Here is a 17,850-nt window from a genome sequence, read left to right on the forward strand (position 1 = left end):
GTGAGAAACACCGCCTGCTCCAGGGAAAGACCTTCCTGCCTCTGCAGAGCCAAGGCAAACCGTCCTGAGGTCCTGCATCCTGCGGTCCTGCATCCTGCAATAGAGACATGAGCTGCAGAAGGGAAAGTCCTTCTGCTCCTGCCACCATCCATCCTCTCTCCACCACGCAAGGGCAAGAAGGCACAGCAGTGTGACCATCACAGTGGCTGGACCTGAGGTAGCCACAGCCAGACCACCCTCCTTCCCTGCCCAGACACCTGAGCTGGAGCTGGCAAAGGCTGCCGGCAAATGTACCAGGTGGTTACGTCCCTCTGCGTCGCGGTGCTGTGACCCACGGAGCTGGTCCAGGTGGGGCTGACAATGTGGGGTGTGGAGGAGCCCTGCTGAGCCCCAGGGCTGGACAGGCCTTGGGCCAGCAGCGGCATCTCTTCCCTCGCCCCTCCTGCCGCTGCCTCCCCTTGCAAACCCTTCTGACTGCCAAGAGCGGGACTTCAGCATCCCCATGCGGTCAGACAGACCGGAGTGTCCCTGTTCAGGCTTCTCTTTCAACAGTGCCAGGAGTGCCCATGACCTCCTGAAAGGAGACGTGATCTGGCAGAGTGGGATGGGGAGATGGGGTCATTCCTTGGGGACAGGGGTGCTTCAGAAGGGGTTAGGAGAGATGAGATGTAATTTCGGCTGCCTGCTGCCTTCCCGGGACACATGGAAAAGCAGAGTCCTAGTGAGCCCCTACCAAAGGAGAGTTGTGATTCCAGCTCTCAAGTGCATCTGATGGAAGAAGCTGGGCAGATCCGGGCTTCAGCAACAGCAGCAGATGCTGCACACGCAGTGCCAGGTCCAGCAGAAAGCATCACTCGTAGCACATGCCATTTCCCACCCCAAGGAGATGGGGGCATGTAGCCAGTAACTGCATCCCAGCGAGCAGGTCAGCACAGCCACCAGCTCTACCTGCCAGTTTTCCAGCTGCCAACCCACCGACAGCTCTGGGCGGCAAAGCTCCTGTTCGCACAGCTCCACTCACCACAGCAAAAAATAGTTTTGAAAGCATCTCCCCAGGGCATCCCTCCCTGCCTTATCTGCGAGGACAGAGATCTAACGGACCACTACTGAAGGCTGATCAGAAGGGAAGGTTTCCTCAAACACATACTTCACCCTCCTCTCTGGTTTCTCTCAGGAGAGAGCCCTGCCCTGCTCTTGCTGGGACAGGGAGCTGTGTAGCAGGGCAAGCAAAGCCTGCGGCTGCTGGGGATGGTGGGCTGGGAAGCACTGGGAAAGGTCACTGGGCAGGTGGCCTTTGCATGGTCCCATCCCTGGTGGGAATCCATAAACCTGGTAAAATATTTACGTGCTGACTCTGATGGAGGCTTCACACCATCAGATTCCCCTGACTGCTCCCCAAGCCCTTTGCACCAGAGAAGAGGTTTAATCATCTCAGATCAGGGATGAAGATAGAAAACGCGGGTTTCTCTCTTAGGGGTGGAAAAAAAAGGAGAGGAGGCAAATCTGTAAATTATTAGTGAAGGGAGGAAAACTGTTGTCTGTTGAGATTCACAGTCATGAGGGTGGAAGGCAGCAAAAAGCTCTTTGTGGTTCTGCACTCTACTGATGGGCAGGACTCGAGAGCAAGGGTGTGAGTTGTAGTCACGCAAACACACAGAGCACTTGAAAAACCCCACAGCATGAACAAAGACAGAGTGAAATCCCTGCTTAGACCAGTCCAGCCTTCCAAGGAAACAGCACATACCTGTGCACACACACTCCCATGGGATGGGACAGGACCAGTAGCACCGAGGAGGTGGATGCTCAGGAGCCCAGCTCAGGTCTCAGGGCTGCAGGATGTGGTCCACTCTCCGTGGCCTTCAAACTGGCTCTGACACTTTGCGGTGACATCCAGGACCATTGGTTGGTCCTTACAGCATCAAAGCCCCCATCCAGGCTCCCCCCTGCCAAATCTTGCCCCCCAGCCACAGACCAGCCAGGAGGGGTACGAGCCACCTCGTTTCTAAAGCAGGATTAGTGCAAATTCCCCTGGAGAAAACATCCACATCGATCATTTTTCTTCAGGGGTTCTTTTGAGGTTGCCCAATTCCATTTTAACAGTCCAGTGTTCAAACTGGATTAGAAATCCCAAAGTCTATGGTTTCTAACAGCAACCAGATCAGGCTGAGACATGGAAGCACAGGAAGCAATCAGCCCTGCTAACACCTGCGTACACACTTCATCTCGCACAGGACAGGCACTAATAATTTGATTTCTGGAGTACAGGGCACTCGTATTCCTATTCCTTCCATCCTCTGCTAGCTACTAGACTTTATAACTCTATTACCCATCCTCACTTCATGGCTCTACCTCCATGTATGAAACGTAATGAAAATTCAAGCAGGTTTGTGAAAAAGAAAAAAAAAAAGAAGACAAAGAATCAATAAATAGGAACAGTGGTTTTAAATCATTTTTAAATCATTTATTTTTAAAACATGAAACCCAAGCTGAATAGAAACCACAGAAATTACATTTAGGTTTTTTGTTTAGTATTTGCAAACCAAAAAGTTACAGTAAAAAATAGCTACATTACAATAATAGAACTACAGAATTAAAAGTAAAGATACAAAAATGGGCTCAATCCTCTTTAACCCTCACAATTTAAAAACATTTTGGGTAAGTGCAGGAACACTTGAAAGAAACTAGCAGGTCCAAAGTTTTAAAAAAAATTATATATATTTATATATTATATATGTATATAAAGTGGTATGATATACAACCATTATGGTTAAGAAGAAAAAACAGAAAAATTACAAAAGGCCAGGTACATGTTCACCAGTAGGTTTCTGTGCACAGTGTCCAAGAAAATAAACTTCCCTCTGAATGATGTGAATAAAACTCATGGGGCCTCCCGTTAACAAGGGACCTGAGGCACGCGACACGAGGGCTGGGCACCTGGACCCAATGCAGAGGACAATGACAGAAATGAAGCTTTTTTGGGGACTTCAGTGGCCTCCTGGGTGGAGGCCACTAGAGAAGTCTTGATGTGAGATTAGAGGAGGAAGAGGAAGGAAGGAGTTGGGAATTGCATAGTGAGGAGCAATGTGGTATCAAATATGCAGAGCACCTAAGAGCTTCAGCAGAGCACCTAAGAGCTTCATGCTACAGTTATCCTCTTTAGGAAAGGAGTATTTTGAACTTTCTGGTTGTACATCAATTTACGTTCCACTTTGTTCATGCATGCAGCCACAGGGGCTGGGTGAGCACCTGGGAGCTCCAGGCCACCAGTAACCCAAACCTTCTCTCTCCCAGCTGGGCAACACGCTCACCATCATGGCTCAGCCAGAGATCCTGCTCTCCCCCCTGAAAGCACAGATCACTTGCTAGCCATCTAGGAACTGCTACCAAAACATCCCACGCTTCTGCTGGGCCTCCTGGAATGACTAGGGAAGCCATCTACAGCATGCACATGAATAATTTCTAGAAAAGGGGAGTAGGCTGTGGTGAAAGAAGCCATCCAGTTAAAGGTACAGATTAAGTCTTGTCGGGTCTCTTCTCTCAAGGCATTAGATCTGCTCTTGGTATCTGCCTGGAGGGCTCTTCCCCTCCCACGCAGCCACGTTCACTTAGTTACACTAGCAGACTTGTTGAGCTGGGGAAGACCCTGGCTTCTCCTTGGTCCCTAGGTAGATAGTACTTCAAAGACCCTTCCCCCTCCCTAGCTAAAGGAAAACCCACCCACCTCATCTACTCCTGATTCAGGTGGGGTGGCCAGCATCAACAAGCCAAGACACTTCCCTGTTCTTCAAAGGGCTCAGCACAGTATTTCAGTTGCTGCTAGGCAGAAGAGAAGGTGAGACCAGAAATGAAGCATGGGTTTATCCACACAGGTACCTGTACCTTGCTTTTGTGGGTATCCACCCACTCCTGCCTGCTATCACCCTGCAGCACCCAGAGCTCTCACAAGCAATGGTTAAGCAGCTCCCTGAGAAATGGTTTACTCTCAGAGAGGCCAAACTTTTCATGTGAACACTCAGTATTTTCAGGGAACCCCTGTGGAAATCCTAACTTAGGATCACTGAAAACCCCATGCACTGTGTCCCCCTCAAAGCACTCAAAGGAACATCTTTGCATCTTGGCTGAGATGACTGTACACAGAAAATTAACACCTATCAAATGGAGAAAACTTAAAAAGGACAGGAGGGGAAGGGAGCACTCCATCCTTCACATTTGGATACATGGATGCACGCTAAAAATCTTAGCTTGAACCCTTTTATCAGCACATAAAATGAACTCAGTTTAATAATACATACAGGATACAAACACTACAGTTATATTCCCAAGACAGCACAAGAAATTCACAGCCAAGTCTTGATTCGATTTCCTTTACAGTTACAATGCAGTCTTGAACACTGGACACAAGAGTCCAACATGCTATTTACATTTCACATTGTGGAGATGTTTGTGTGCTTGGAAGAGTTCTCAGTTCCAAAAGAAAGTGTCATTCACACATGATGATGCGGTGGAAATAAACCAAGCCAACCAGACAAGCCAATGACCACATTTGTGCTTCTGAAAAAGTAACATGAAGTATCTTCACCAATGCAGTCACCTTCAACCGGACAAGCTGCCTTTCATTTTGCAGTCAGCGAGGTGTCCAGAGGCCAATCTCATCTCCCCTGAATTCTGGACCCTTTTGTTAGCAACCAGTAACACGATAAGGTCAGCTGGGACACACCAAGTGATATGGCCTTAGCATTTTGTCACATTAAAAACAGAGAGACACAATGGAAGAGAGAGAAGTCTCTACAGCTTTACCTCCTACAGCTTGAAGAGTTCAGACTCCCTCAACCATGAATGCCATCTAGAACAGATGAGTCTTCGCCAGATAGCACCTGCTGTTCACCCAAGAGGGAGGCACAGAGTCTGGGAGATCTTGGCTTTTGAAAGTCCACTCCTCAGACAAAATGTGACCATATGGATGAGGCTGATTACGTCGCAGCCGTAAGAATAGGCAAAGGCCATCTGTTCTTCAGCAGATCCATTCAGACCAGCCTGCAGAAATGCCACACTGTTGCTCAAGGTTCCAGTTAAAAAAAAAAAAAAAGGAAAAAAAAAAAAAAAGAAAAAGGAAATAAAAACCCAAACAAAAAAACAAAACACAAAAGAAACCCTTTTGTCTGTGTTTCCTATCCAGCGCTCTGCGCAGCATGCAGCGGGGCAGCAGAGTTCCAGGATGCTTTACAAAAGTGCAATATCCATGTCAAGTAAAGGAAGTGCTGGCTGGACAAAGGTACACAGCTCACACTGCAGTCACATCACACTGGCCTCCAGAGAGCAAAGAGTTACCTCCATAACATTCTTTCCAGTTATATTTTGAAGTCACAGAGCACATATCTCCACATCTGTGCCTTGCTGCAAGCCCCCAAGCATTGTCAGAAGTTGTTCTGGGTGTTATGAGTGGCTATGCCAAACCTTGGAAGGAAGCAGGTCAAGGTAGTTGCTCCATTAGATGCTGCAAACACAAAGGCATAGGCTCGCTCCCCTGTTCTCCCTGCTGGCACAGACAGTACCACTGTGACAATTCAGATCCAACCCAAAGTGCAGTCACACACGCGTGTCCAGGATGCATTCTGTATACAGAAAAGTCAATATACAGAAGGCACTTGTTTTCACAGGGTTCTCCTCATACCCTCCAGCCTCCAAAACACTTGCCTTCAATGAGTAGGACCAGGCTACAGATTTTAGGGCAGCTCCCCTAAATTTGATAGTGTAAGTAGCAATCTGAGCACATCCTTGCAAGCAGAGATAATGGCAGAAAAACTCAGTTTTAAGAAGGATTATATGGCTCTTGCTTCTTTCTTCAAAATGAGGAGAAGGTTCAGTTCCCCCTAGATAGCAGTTATGTGCTTTGGGCCCTGCAAGCCAACCATGCCATGTGCTTGCACACCTGGGTCTCCTGGTAGGTTTTAAGACAGGGTGAAAAATCTGGTCCTCATGAGCTAGTGTTCCTCCACATCACCTGTGATTACACTTCCCTGCCCTTGTTATTTGATAACACAGAGGTATGTTTCAGTGTGAAGCCCATCAAATGTGTCTGAAAGGCCATATTCAGTCCTGAGCAAGAAAACCCTGCTTCCAGAGATTTATGGTGAAGAGTGAAGTTTTCTCCAAAACCTTCGCTTCGTGTCTGCATGGCAGTGCCTCCTCCCTGTCTCCCTCACTCCTTTGAATGGTAACAGCTGGCCTACAGCTTTTGCAGTCTGTTAGTGGTTTCTATCTATAGAGGAGTCTCAAAGCTTGCTTTTCCACAGAGCTGGTACCATTTTACAGCAGATACCAGCATCCTAGTTAGTTACCTGCTAGGAGCAATTCCTACCTCACCGCAAGAAGGCAACTGACTTGAGTAAAGGCAGATTGGTAGATTCTGTGCCCCGTAGAGCAAACGTGGGGTAAACAGACATTGAGTGCGAACATCACTGAGGTGAAGACTAACTGCCTCTGCCAATGGCTCAACTCTAGTTTGAGAGACGTTTCCCACTTTATTTACTCTGCCAGTTATTTAATATAATGCTCAGCAGCTACACTAAGATGCCCCTACTCAGAGGTAAAAAAAGACAAAAAGGAACATCATAGTTACCCTACTGAAAGGGCAGTACTTGACAGTACCTCCCAAGAGGCAGTCTCCTCTTCCAGTAGGAAGCTGTCAGTGCCCTTCAGAGCACTGCTCTTCAGTGGAAAGTACAGCACCAATGGAGGATGTTGCCCTCTGCATGCACCCAGCTGCCCCTTTGCAAGCCTTGTTCTGCCTCACACGTATAGAAAAATGCTTTACATGTGCCTTAATATGGTCATGATAGTGGTTAGCAACGTGTCTTGAGGAAAAAAAAAACAACAAAAAAACCCAGAATAAAATAAAAACCTGTTCTGACAGTCACAATGTTCTCCAGATGTCATTTCAGTTTCTGATTTTGGAACACAGAAGAAGATATACTGATGATCTTGTGAGTTTGTTAGTACTGAGGCTCCAAAAACCTCGTGCAATGCCAGTCCAGCAACCCTGTGCTGTAAATTACAATTAAAAAAGAAAAGAAAAGAAAAAAAAAAAAGACAAAGTCCAGCAGTTCAGAGGTCACTCCTGCAGGGAGAGCTTGCATTTGCTATAAATCCACTGGTGCTTCCAGTCTCTCTTGCTTTTGCACGCTGACTGTCCCATAAGATCTAGCATCAGAGAGTTTAAACTCTTTAGTGCAAAAATACCTTTCCCCCCCCCAAAGTCTTACAAGTCTTTTCCTGGAAAAATTTGGCACCAAGTGGGTGGCTGGCTCCTGTTTGATCTGTGTGTTGGCCTCGTAAAGGCAGCACCCAGAATGCCATCTGCAAGTACCTGGGCTTCCCTGATGGAGCAGAGAGGTCAGGTTCAGAGCAATGGACAGGGTAGTTGACTGATGCTGGGACCCCTCTGCTCCTCCTCAAGGATTCACATGCTAGATATAGTGGGAAAGAAAAAGGCATTTTCTTAATGGATTTGTTAAAAAAGAACCAGGGTAGTGGAATGGTTTGCTCTAGAAGAGCCCCAGGCTCCCAAATGACAGTGGATATGCAGTGACACCATGAGGCAGGAGCTTCTCTCCTCCCTCACACAGGGCACCAGACCAGAGGACTCTCACCAAAATGCTGTATCATGCATTGACTCAGCATCCCCTCGTTGTACACTAGTCACAGGCACCAAGCCTCTGCTTCTTCAGCGGCTGACAGACTGCTGATCTCACTGCAGAAGTGAAGAAGATCTACCACCATCTTTCACCAAGTCCCTCTGGGGAATAGAAGTGGGGAAAAAAGGGGGCAGAAGATATTCACCAACTTTTTCTGATAGGCTACTCTGATAAAGTTGGTCTCAAGCAGGTGGACCCAGTTTCTTGCCTAGGTGCTCTCAGTTGCTTGCCTGCACATGCTTGCTCTCTCTCACACATCAGGTACAACAAGGTGAAGGCTTAAATTCAAAAGGGGCTTCCACTCCAGTGGGCAGGTACCAGGTTGGAGGGGTGGTATGGACTGGAGAAACAGAAGGAGCTGCACTGGCTTTTGGGCAGAACAGCAGGGTTGTTCTACGAGGACAGCACAGGGGCACAGCAGTTGGCACATTGTTTAGTCTGACTGCACGTGTGGGTTTTGTTTTTTTGCCTTTGCTTTTTCGTTTTAATGCACACTGCCAGCATCTGGACGAGGTTGGTTGGTGGCGAGGTATTTGGCTCTCATGCTGGAGGTGTACTGGAAGAAGACAAGACAAAAAACAAACAGAACAGAAAAGTAAGTCAGAATGACTAACATTAACACAGAACCACAGGTTACAACCACCTCCCAGCATAAAATGGTCTGTATTTACAGCAAGCATATCAAGGAGCTGCTGGCTCAGTCTCACAAGGAAAGTTTCACAAGTCGCTGCATAGTCCAGCCTGAGTAACACACTGTTAGCCTGCTACAAAGATGCTGGGTAGGTCACTGCAGATGGGCTAAGGATTTATCCAGGCTCTCTACAGAGAAGGAAATCCAACAGTCATTGAGTTGAAATATACCACACTTTGCTTGGGAGAAGAGAGGGAAATGGAAATGACACAGATGTAAAAACCCACCTCACACCTTCATCCTCTCTTAGTCATGTTATTGCTTTCAACCACACCAGAAAAGGAGGTTGAAAAGAAAATGAGTGTGCACTGCATTTTCACATTGCATTTTACAGCAATGAGGGCATCAGAAGACTGCATGCATCACAGATGGGCACTTTGAAAGAAAAGTGTGGAAGAATTTGAATCTGAACAATTTACGCCCAAGAAAGAACAGCTCCTGTCAGGCTGAAAACAAGCTGCCATCAAACAAGATGATATTAGCTAACAGTTATCAGATGGGTAATAATCCACTGTGGCTTGGGATCCAACCTGTGTACCCAGGTTGTAGATATCTTATGCAGCAGTAGATAAGATTCCAGCTTGGAGTTAAGAAGAGAAAGTCAGAAAGATGAGAGGTTGTTTTGGTTGGGAGGGGTTGTTTTCTCTTTTTTATTCTAAGCAAGGTAATCCAAAACAGCTCCCAGAAGCTACTGAGGTAGCATATGTCATTCAGCTTTGAATAATGAGCTGAAAAGCAGGTAAACAATACCCAACAGGAAGAACAAAAGACTTTGCCTCTTTATGCCAGTATGTTCAATGCCTTCATCATGACCACATTACTGCTTCTGGGATTCTGCTACCACGATACTAACAACCAAGCGACAAGGACAGACATTTCTTTCCTCTTTTTATACCAGCTAGAGCTTGAATAATTCTATAATACCCACATCTTACTTCCTTAGAGTCCTCTTCAGCATACTGACTTTTTCTCACCTTTAAAACTGAACCACATAAAATAGCCAGTTAAGCTGGCAAAGAGAAAAATTGAAAGGCAGATCATCACCAGGAGGTATGATTTATCTTGCCCATTGGGAAAGAACATTATCAGGCAACTTTAGGCTCTCAAAAGCTCAGCTGTCCAAAGGGGTTTTCAGAGAATTAACATTATTTTAACAGTTTTTCTTCAAAGATGGACCCAGGCTGAACCTCTACACAATAGAAGAGAGAAGCTGCTCCTTTGGCAGGGCTGACCCCATTGTCACAAGACGAAGACACCTGTGGCTTATTTGCACATTCATCTTTCAGTGTCTTCCATAATTGGAAAGCTTTCTGCAGAACATGGATCTTAATATAAGACTCTGGCCCAGAAATGGCATCTATATTTAGAAGACAAAGGGTACATCTGTTCTTTCTCTTTTTAAGAGGTATTTTTTGTCAGTGAGAAGGAAAAAGGTAGAAAATACCAAGCTGAGCCAGTTTAAGGACTATATTCTATACAGTTTATTAAATGTGATTACTGTTTCAGAAATAAAGTTTAGAGTTTATTAAAACTTATGAGACTAATCCAATAGGCTCAGAGAGGCTTGGAAGTCAAAGAACTTTCTCATAGAGTAAGTAAGGCATGTCTCGGGTAGTTCAATGCTGAAATTACCAGTGAAACATCAGGCTAAGAAGAGGGTCTTAGAAGGAAAAATGCATTTGATTGCTCATTTTCCATTTGTATTCTGTATGGTAACATGATAGGAGACTAATATGAACAGAGAACTTCCAGGTGCTAAGGTTTTGTAAGAAGTATTTGGAAAAAAAAAAATATCTCAGATCATGGAAGGTTATTGCATATCTTCCTGGACAAGTCATATAGGTTCAGCACACAACATGTAACATCAACTTTCTTTAGAGCATTAAAATCAAGTAAGGCCATTTGACGAACTGCATTTAAAGGATGTACAAAGTACACCCATCATGGAGGGAGAAGTCAAAAATAATTCACTCCTTCCTCCACCAAGAAAACACCCCACAGATGTTTAAGTGTCACTAAAACAAAGTAATCAGGAACATGAGATTTGGACAGTCAAGCAGAAGGCATTTTACATTCAAACCTACCTGCAATCCACCACAAGGAACAAATCAAGACTCAGAGCAGTCAGAGTTAGGGCTGATGTTCTCTCCTTAACTCAGGATTTTTGTGCCTTTGTCCCTTTTCCCATTACAGTTTGAAACAGCTACTCTTTCTATTAAAATGCATTTTTAACAACCATGATAAGTATGACTGAAGGCTGGAAGTACAGAGCTAACACTTCACTGCACACTTCTTATAACCAGCACAGCCCTATCAGCATGCACTGGATCTTCAGTCACTGCACTGGACTCCAGGCACAAATGCTTTGCTCCAAGTGCTGTTGACAGCAGTCTCACGTCCAAGTCCTTCAGTGCATCCTCTGCTGGGAAGCAGAGGAAAGATGCTGTGGAGTACACAGACCCCATCATCTGGACAGGCCAGGAGATGAAGATATATCAGCAGATATTTGCCAGTCACATGGATATGAAACCAAACGATATTATCCATAGTTAAAATAAGTCTTTAGCTCCTTTAAAAAGTAATTCTAAAGACTTAAGGCCTGAGCACAATTCAGAGCTAAGGAGGTCTTGGACTCTGCTCTGAGGTAACCTGGATACAGTACCTGACATAGCTATAAGGTATACAGTTGCATTCAGTTTCCTTTAAAGAGGAGCTTTCATAGAAGGTTAAAGAACATGCACAATGCAGCCATTCTTCCAGTCCTCTCGCTGGAAGTACCCATGTGCCTATACACCCTCATTTACCTTTTCAAAAACAGCACAGAGAACAAGTTTCAACCCATACCTTCACCACACAGTCAGCTATCCTAAAAAGAGCACCTAAAAGACTTCTTGTTACAGTTTCTCCTGGTGGCTTGTGCTATTCAACACAGCACACCTCTCAGTCACTTACCAGCCAGCTAGGACAAACACAGCTGATTGCACACCAGTTTATTTTTGTATTTCTCCAAAGGAAAAAAAAAAAATAAATGTCTCTCCTTCACATTCAGCCTTGTTGAGGGTATAAACTTTCATAGGTATGGTTTGCCAGAACATACTAGTTTGGTGCCTAACATGTATACCCTGTGCACAAAGGAATCATTGGTTGCAAAAAAAAAATAGAAAGAAAAAAGGTTAATGGGAATAATCAGTTAATTTTAGAGACCAGAAATTTTACCAACTCCTGTGAACTGTGCAGATCATAAATACTTCACAGCTAACTGAGCTATGCTGGAAGATCACTTACCATATGAAACCATGACTCCAAGTGTAAACCATTTACTATTTGTGGTTAAAAACCCACATGTATCTCTCTTCAGCTACCCTGACTTTGATTTCCTGCCAGAGCTATTCAGGTAATCCAATAAAGACCAAAGCTTCTGGATTCAAGTTCTTAAAGGTTGATCCGCCTCTCAAATAGCTAGAGCACAGTAAACACACAGGGTTTGGTATCATTATGTACGTGAGGTCCAAGATGCAGTGAAGCAGCCAGTTCCAGCCAGTGGGTTCTGAATTCAAAGAGACTTAAGTTTTCCAAGTCAAAAGAACAGAGCTTCTGTTTGTTTTGTTTGTTTTTAAAGTCTTGGAAAGAATGCAGTGCCTTCTTCTTAAGCCCCGCAGACAGCCACATTAAACTCTGGGTGTGGCTTTAGGTAAACAGAAAACAGTACAGATTGAGATCATGTCATGTTCCAGCCCAGAGATTTCAAGTCCAGAAAGAAGATACTAGAACTCCACCACCCCGCAAGCAGTATTTTATTTAATGGAATAGACCCATCTAACATGGCTACAATACCACCTGCAGGAACCAAAAAGAAGAAAAACCACCATAAGCTGACACCCAAGAGCAGTCTTTGCAAGACTTACAACTGAAGAACGTTGTGACCCTTTCAAGGGTGCTAGCACCATGCTTCAAGACAAGTTTGTTTGTGTTCATGCACCATGACAGAGGGCATCAAGACACCCGATTCAGACAGCACCCTTCCCAGCATGTCACAAGGCAGGCAGACAAACAGCAAGAGGCAGCAAGAATGCAGACCAAGCAGCAACATGACAGAAAGGAATCCAATGCAAGGCTGACAGAAGTCCCAAGAATGGCAGAACAGAAGGAACAGCAACTCTGTAGACACGTATTTCTGGGAACAGAATGTAAGATACAGGTTGTTGATTGCATGAGCCAAAAGCAACGAGCCCTCTGTTCCAACTGGAACCAACACTTTCCAGTTACTGTGTGACTGTAGGTCTCTTGAAGGAGTGATGTCTTTCATACCAGGTGAGTTGCCTGGTAGCTCTAATTATAGTCTATATTCAACCAAGCTACAAAGCCTAACGCAGACCACCTACTCTTTCTGTAAGCACGTGGCTTTGTCACTGCAAGGGTAGAAACACTGACTTATCTTGAAGAACATCAACTACAACCCATTAGGAATTCAGAGAGTGAAGTGGTACTAGGAGGGCCCTGTTCACAGAGCCTGTGGGACGTGGATGGGATGATTTGGACACACACAGAACAAACAAAACAGTAAAAGGTTTTGAAACAGAATGAAACAGGTCTTAGTGCTTATGTCTGGACCGTTAGGGAAGTGTTTTTTAGACTTGCTCCTTTCTGACTTTAAATGCAAGGATAAAAGGAGAAGCTGCACACAGATCTAACAGGCAATGAAGAAACTCTTCAGGACAGGCCATCATTACCAGCTAGGATCTTTCAAAAAATTAAAAATCCTACTGAGGAGCTAAAAGCTTGTGGCCAGTAAGTATTGGTGGTTTTGAGCACATGCTGTCATGACCAGTCAAGACAAAAAAAACAGCAGTAGGGTTCAAGGCAAGTCAAAAACCGAATTAAGACAAGCAGTCCTGACTGAAAAGCTGCTAGGTTGGTTCTCTCTACTTCTAGAAAAACGCTTTTGTGATGGGAGAACTTCTGTTCTGCATTTGAAGTGCAAGATTAGTTCAACATTTGAGCAGCGGTCAGTACTAAGTGTTCAAGCTGTTCTCAAGTGTGGACTCCGAGTTGAAGCTGCTGTGAGCTTTTGTGAGGCACAGGCGCCTATAACCCTCACAACATGCACCAGAAGCCTTTACAAGGTTGATACTGCTCCTTGAGTCTGCACCAGAGCAAAAACTGATTTTAATTTTAACCCTTGGCAGGAGGGAATGGGGTGGGAGGTGCAGAGGGAAGGAATGTGAAGAAATAAAAGGCACTGGCCTGGGATAAACAGTGCAGGGATAAAGGGAGTGGTTGGGAGTGGAGAAGGGGTTGAGCAAGAAGGACCTTTTTTCCAGTACCTGTTCCATTTGCGGGCGCTGTTACCAGTATGTCCGTGCACTGTCCGAGGGCTTAAGCTGCCAGCTCATATGGCTGCTACTGTCCATGGCAGCCAAATACAACTGTGATGACGCAAGAAAGAGAGAGAAAAAGAGAGTGCAGCCTCAACGTGCATGAAAAACACAGTGCAAGCAAGTGAAACGCTGTGGTGTGTGTGTCAGCGACAAGGTGGGCTCTATAACCCTAAGGGAATAGCCCTGTGGCAAGAAGGAGAAAACAGAAGGAATGAGAGAAGGGAAAAACAAACAAACAAACAAAAAGCCAGGAAAAGTAACGGACAAACAATGTAGCAGGATCATCACATCTTAGTTTTCACATGGAATATATCAGCTCTGTCCAACCACTGGACATAATCTATTTGGATGGTTATCCCCCTCTCCTCCCTCCCAAAAAGAGGCAAGGACATGTGCATTGGTATTCCCTTTTCACCTCTCTGCTCCCACAGACTATTTGCTATGAAAAGTTACAATTTCTTCTGCCTCAGTATAGTCTTGTCCTGCAAGACCAGGACAAGTCTTAACCACCTGCTATGGAGAGCTGTGAATACAAAAACTGCAGAAAATCCCCCTTCCCTGCTGCCTGCTAATATGAGAATAGACAGTATTTTTCTAATCTCCACTGCTCATCTACCATGTCCCTCCAGAAAACACATTTACCCTATAGCCTGTTCCTTGCCTCATGTAGGGAGAAGATCTCCTTGTCTATAGGTGCAGCACTGCACTCTCCTTCTCCCCCAGCTCCTGTGCTTCCCTATAGCCCATATTGATGGCTGTCAAGTGAAGTTACTCTGAAATAAACAACAAAACAAACAAACAAACAAAACCACCAAAAAACAAACCCCTCTCATCTTTATCTGGTCTCAGAAACCAGCCTCAGGCACCAGGACTCAGATCTTCCCTCAGGGTATTGCCAAAAACTGCTACTGAAGAACCAGGGAACTTCTTGCATAACTAAAGCCCCTGCAGAAAGGAGTGTGCTTTCTCTGAAGCAGAAGAGCTGTAGGGTAAGGGAAAGCAGGACCTTGGTCTACAGACGTGGACTGAACATATACCTTGGCCATACCAGAGGGACAGTGCCCTTCCTACATCAGGAAACGCCAGTGGTAAAGCACGTGCCACACTGTACTGTGTCCAGCACATCAGCTCTTCTCCTGAGGACCATCTCATGGCTGGGAGCAGATAATGCTGGAAAAACGCTTTGTGAAGGTTGAAAGAGGTCTGGCCAAGTACAGAGACAAGGATCAACTCTCCACTTTTCCACTTTCTCTACAGCAAGATGAACTGGTCCTTCTGAAGTGAAAACATGAATGTGATATCCTCTTTTCCACAACAATTCCTACTCCTTCATCCTCCAACCTCCTCTTCCCATGAATTTGAACCATGCACCACAGAGTGTATTTTCTTTAAGGATACCTGAAGACTGGTTGATTATTAAGCTACTCATCCTCTGTAATCACACCACCAAGTTAGTGAGCACTGTGATGGCATGTTCTCCAATTTCTGGCTTACAGGATCCAGTGAAGGAGGGCAAGATTCATCTAGGTCTTACATAGACATGAAGGCAAGGCCATGTTTTATGCAGCGTACAGAAACGGCTATCAGGTCACTCCAAATACCAAAACCTTCCATGAAAGTTTTTAATTTTTTTTTTTCCTCCATAGGAAATTAAATACAAAAATAGATTCTAAAGAAAGTAAAACAGTTGAGAAAGAAAGATTTAAACAAAAAAATCTCAACACAAAATAATACAGGTTTCATCCTACCTAGGGTAGATTAAGGAGAGAGGTTCAGCGATAACTCTGAATTTACTGTTTTAACAAGTTTCTTTTTAAACTTGAGGAACCAATGCCACAGATAGCAAGTACACTGCATGCAAGTGAATAATCCTTCTGAAGTCACCCACCAAGATACTCATGCACTTCAGTGGTGGCAGGACTGGGCCCATAGGATTACCAGTGTTAACAGATTTGAGTTTTATTCTTTTTATATGCAATGTTCAAAGTAGCATAGCAGGATTTTATTCTCCATGGCAGGTGAGACATGGCTTGTCTATTCAAATTGCTGACATTTATGGGCCAGATCCTGTGTTTGGCTGCAAAATCAGCTCCCTTGAGAGTATACAGGAGTGATAAACGTGTATTCCCCAAAGTTGCTGAAGCAGAGAGGAGCAGTAAAGAGAGACTTACTGAGGGAGGTGGGGACTCCCGGCCAATGAGCGGGGTATTCTCGCAACGGGGGTTCTGGAAATTTGCATTCTGGCTCCTAGGAAAGGAAGACACACATGGTAATAGGGGGTATGTGCCACGCTTCTCTGGGGAAGGTCTCTGACATGGGATAGAGCATACGCACCCCCAGAACTACTGTATCAGGTCAGTCTCCCTCAAAGCTTTTCCTATAGGCCAGGTGGTTCCCCTTTTTCAGACACGGGCACAAAACTAGTTTTATTTTCCTCCAATTAAATACTATCTTTACACTCTTACTCAGAAAGGCCCACATTGAATCATGTCAAGTGATTTAAAAATAGGTCCATGTGAAAATCTGCCTCCCTGCAGCATCAGAACTGCCAAGCTGCAGAAATGGAGATAAAATGAGGACAAAGTCTATGGGGAAGAAAAAAAAAAAAAAAAAAAAAAAGATGTGCCAGCCTAAAAAAGATGGGCCCTGAGGATAGTCCAAGTGTGAGCAGGGTTAGGCACTTCTGGAGAAAGCTCTGAAGATCCCACCTGGACCCGGTAGCTCCAGACTGCAACAGATGTCAGGGTTGACTGCAAATATTGTGGAAGGACGGGGCCTGCAGGTTTTGTCTTGGCTCTCAGTCTCTTAGGAGGCTTAAAATCTGGCAAGACTGCTCTGTCTGAAGAATTAAGTCTTCTAGTAATCAAAATCATTGTGTAATAAGAAGCCCTTCTTTCCTACTTCTTTCCTCTAGACAGACTTCTAAATCCCGCAGGACAAAGGTATTCACATTTTGGAGCATGCTATTACAACTCTTTCTACTGCAGCACTTTTAAGGTATTCCCTTCTCCCAGTAGGTGCCAATCAGAAAACATGCCTTGACACTCTGGACAAAATCCTCCCTCACTTCCTACTGCTTGGTCGAAAGCACCAGCCTCACAGCACGTAGCGACAACAGAAATCAGAGGGAAGCAACCTGCACAAGTCGCAATACAGCCTTCTTGTCGGGATACTCACATGTACTCTGTGACGGGAGCATTGCTGACTGTGTGTGCTGCTGCTGGAATGCTGGTCTCACTGCCATAACTACTCCCACAGCTATAGAGGCTGGGCATGTGCACTCTGTAAAGATTATCGTGTGTTTGTCTACTCCCTTGAGCAGCTGATTCTTCTTCCCCATCATCATCTGAGCTTCTGCAAGAAGGAGAAAAAGTTCCTCCTAGAACCCTACAATTACCCCACATGTGGGGTTTGCAGGAAACCATGGCAATCCTAGGAACCTCCCAACCATCTTCCACACCTCCACATTTATACCCGTTTGGGATGCCTCAGGGTGGCAGTGTCAAACACAGCCTACACCACAGTGACTCAAACCTCCCACAGATACCATCTGGACTTTTACACTGCGTGATCCCCTACAGTCTCCATAGGGTCAGTCTTCTCTTGAGGCTTAGCAGACAGCACAGTTCTGCAACTGCCCAGTCACACAACCAAAGGATGGACGCACATCCTGAAATACACAGCACGTAAAAAAAAGAGAGAGGCAGTGGGAAGGTAGTGCCATGCACCCTGCAGAAAGCATCCTTCAAAACTGCCATCTGTATCCTTCCATTTCTTGTAGCCATGTCCAAAGAGATTTTAAGGATAAGTTGCTGTGGACTTCTCTGACCTCCCACTCTGGTTACACAGGGTCTGCTTCAGCTTCTAACAAAGTTTCAGAAGTCTTTACAGAGACTAAGTTGCAACATTCATGTCTGCAAGCTTTCTTCTCTTAAAAATACCAGGATTTTTAACCAATTTTAATGCGGAGCAGAGCCATTTGCCAGCTGGTTCCTTCCCCCCTTCCCACAGTATTCTCTTGTCCCTTTTCTATAATACACACCACTATTTTATCTCCCTAATTATGGGATGAAGCACCAAGATTTGA

The 17,850-nt window shown here is 45.1% G+C and overlaps 1 protein-coding gene across 1 annotated transcript in view; it reads right to left on the bottom strand.

Moving 5' to 3' along the window:
• Positions 1 to 8,158: 8,158 nt before the first annotated feature.
• The window catches only part of LOC104524818 (protein tweety homolog 3), a gene marked incomplete at its 5' end in the record, with an annotated part of 33,815 nt that continues 24,123 nt past the window's right edge, over positions 8,159 to 17,850 (bottom strand). Inside the window, 3 exon segments of the mRNA XM_010167809.1 lie at positions 8,159 to 8,250; positions 15,935 to 16,010; positions 16,941 to 17,117. Coding sequence (XP_010166111.1) covers positions 8,179 to 8,250; positions 15,935 to 16,010; positions 16,941 to 17,117 — 325 coding nt within the window.

Source organism: Antrostomus carolinensis, unplaced genomic scaffold, assembly GCF_000700745.2.
Source record: "Antrostomus carolinensis isolate BGI_N321 unplaced genomic scaffold, ASM70074v2 scaffold36105, whole genome shotgun sequence".
Classification (NCBI taxonomy): Eukaryota; Metazoa; Chordata; class Aves; order Caprimulgiformes; family Caprimulgidae; genus Antrostomus; species Antrostomus carolinensis.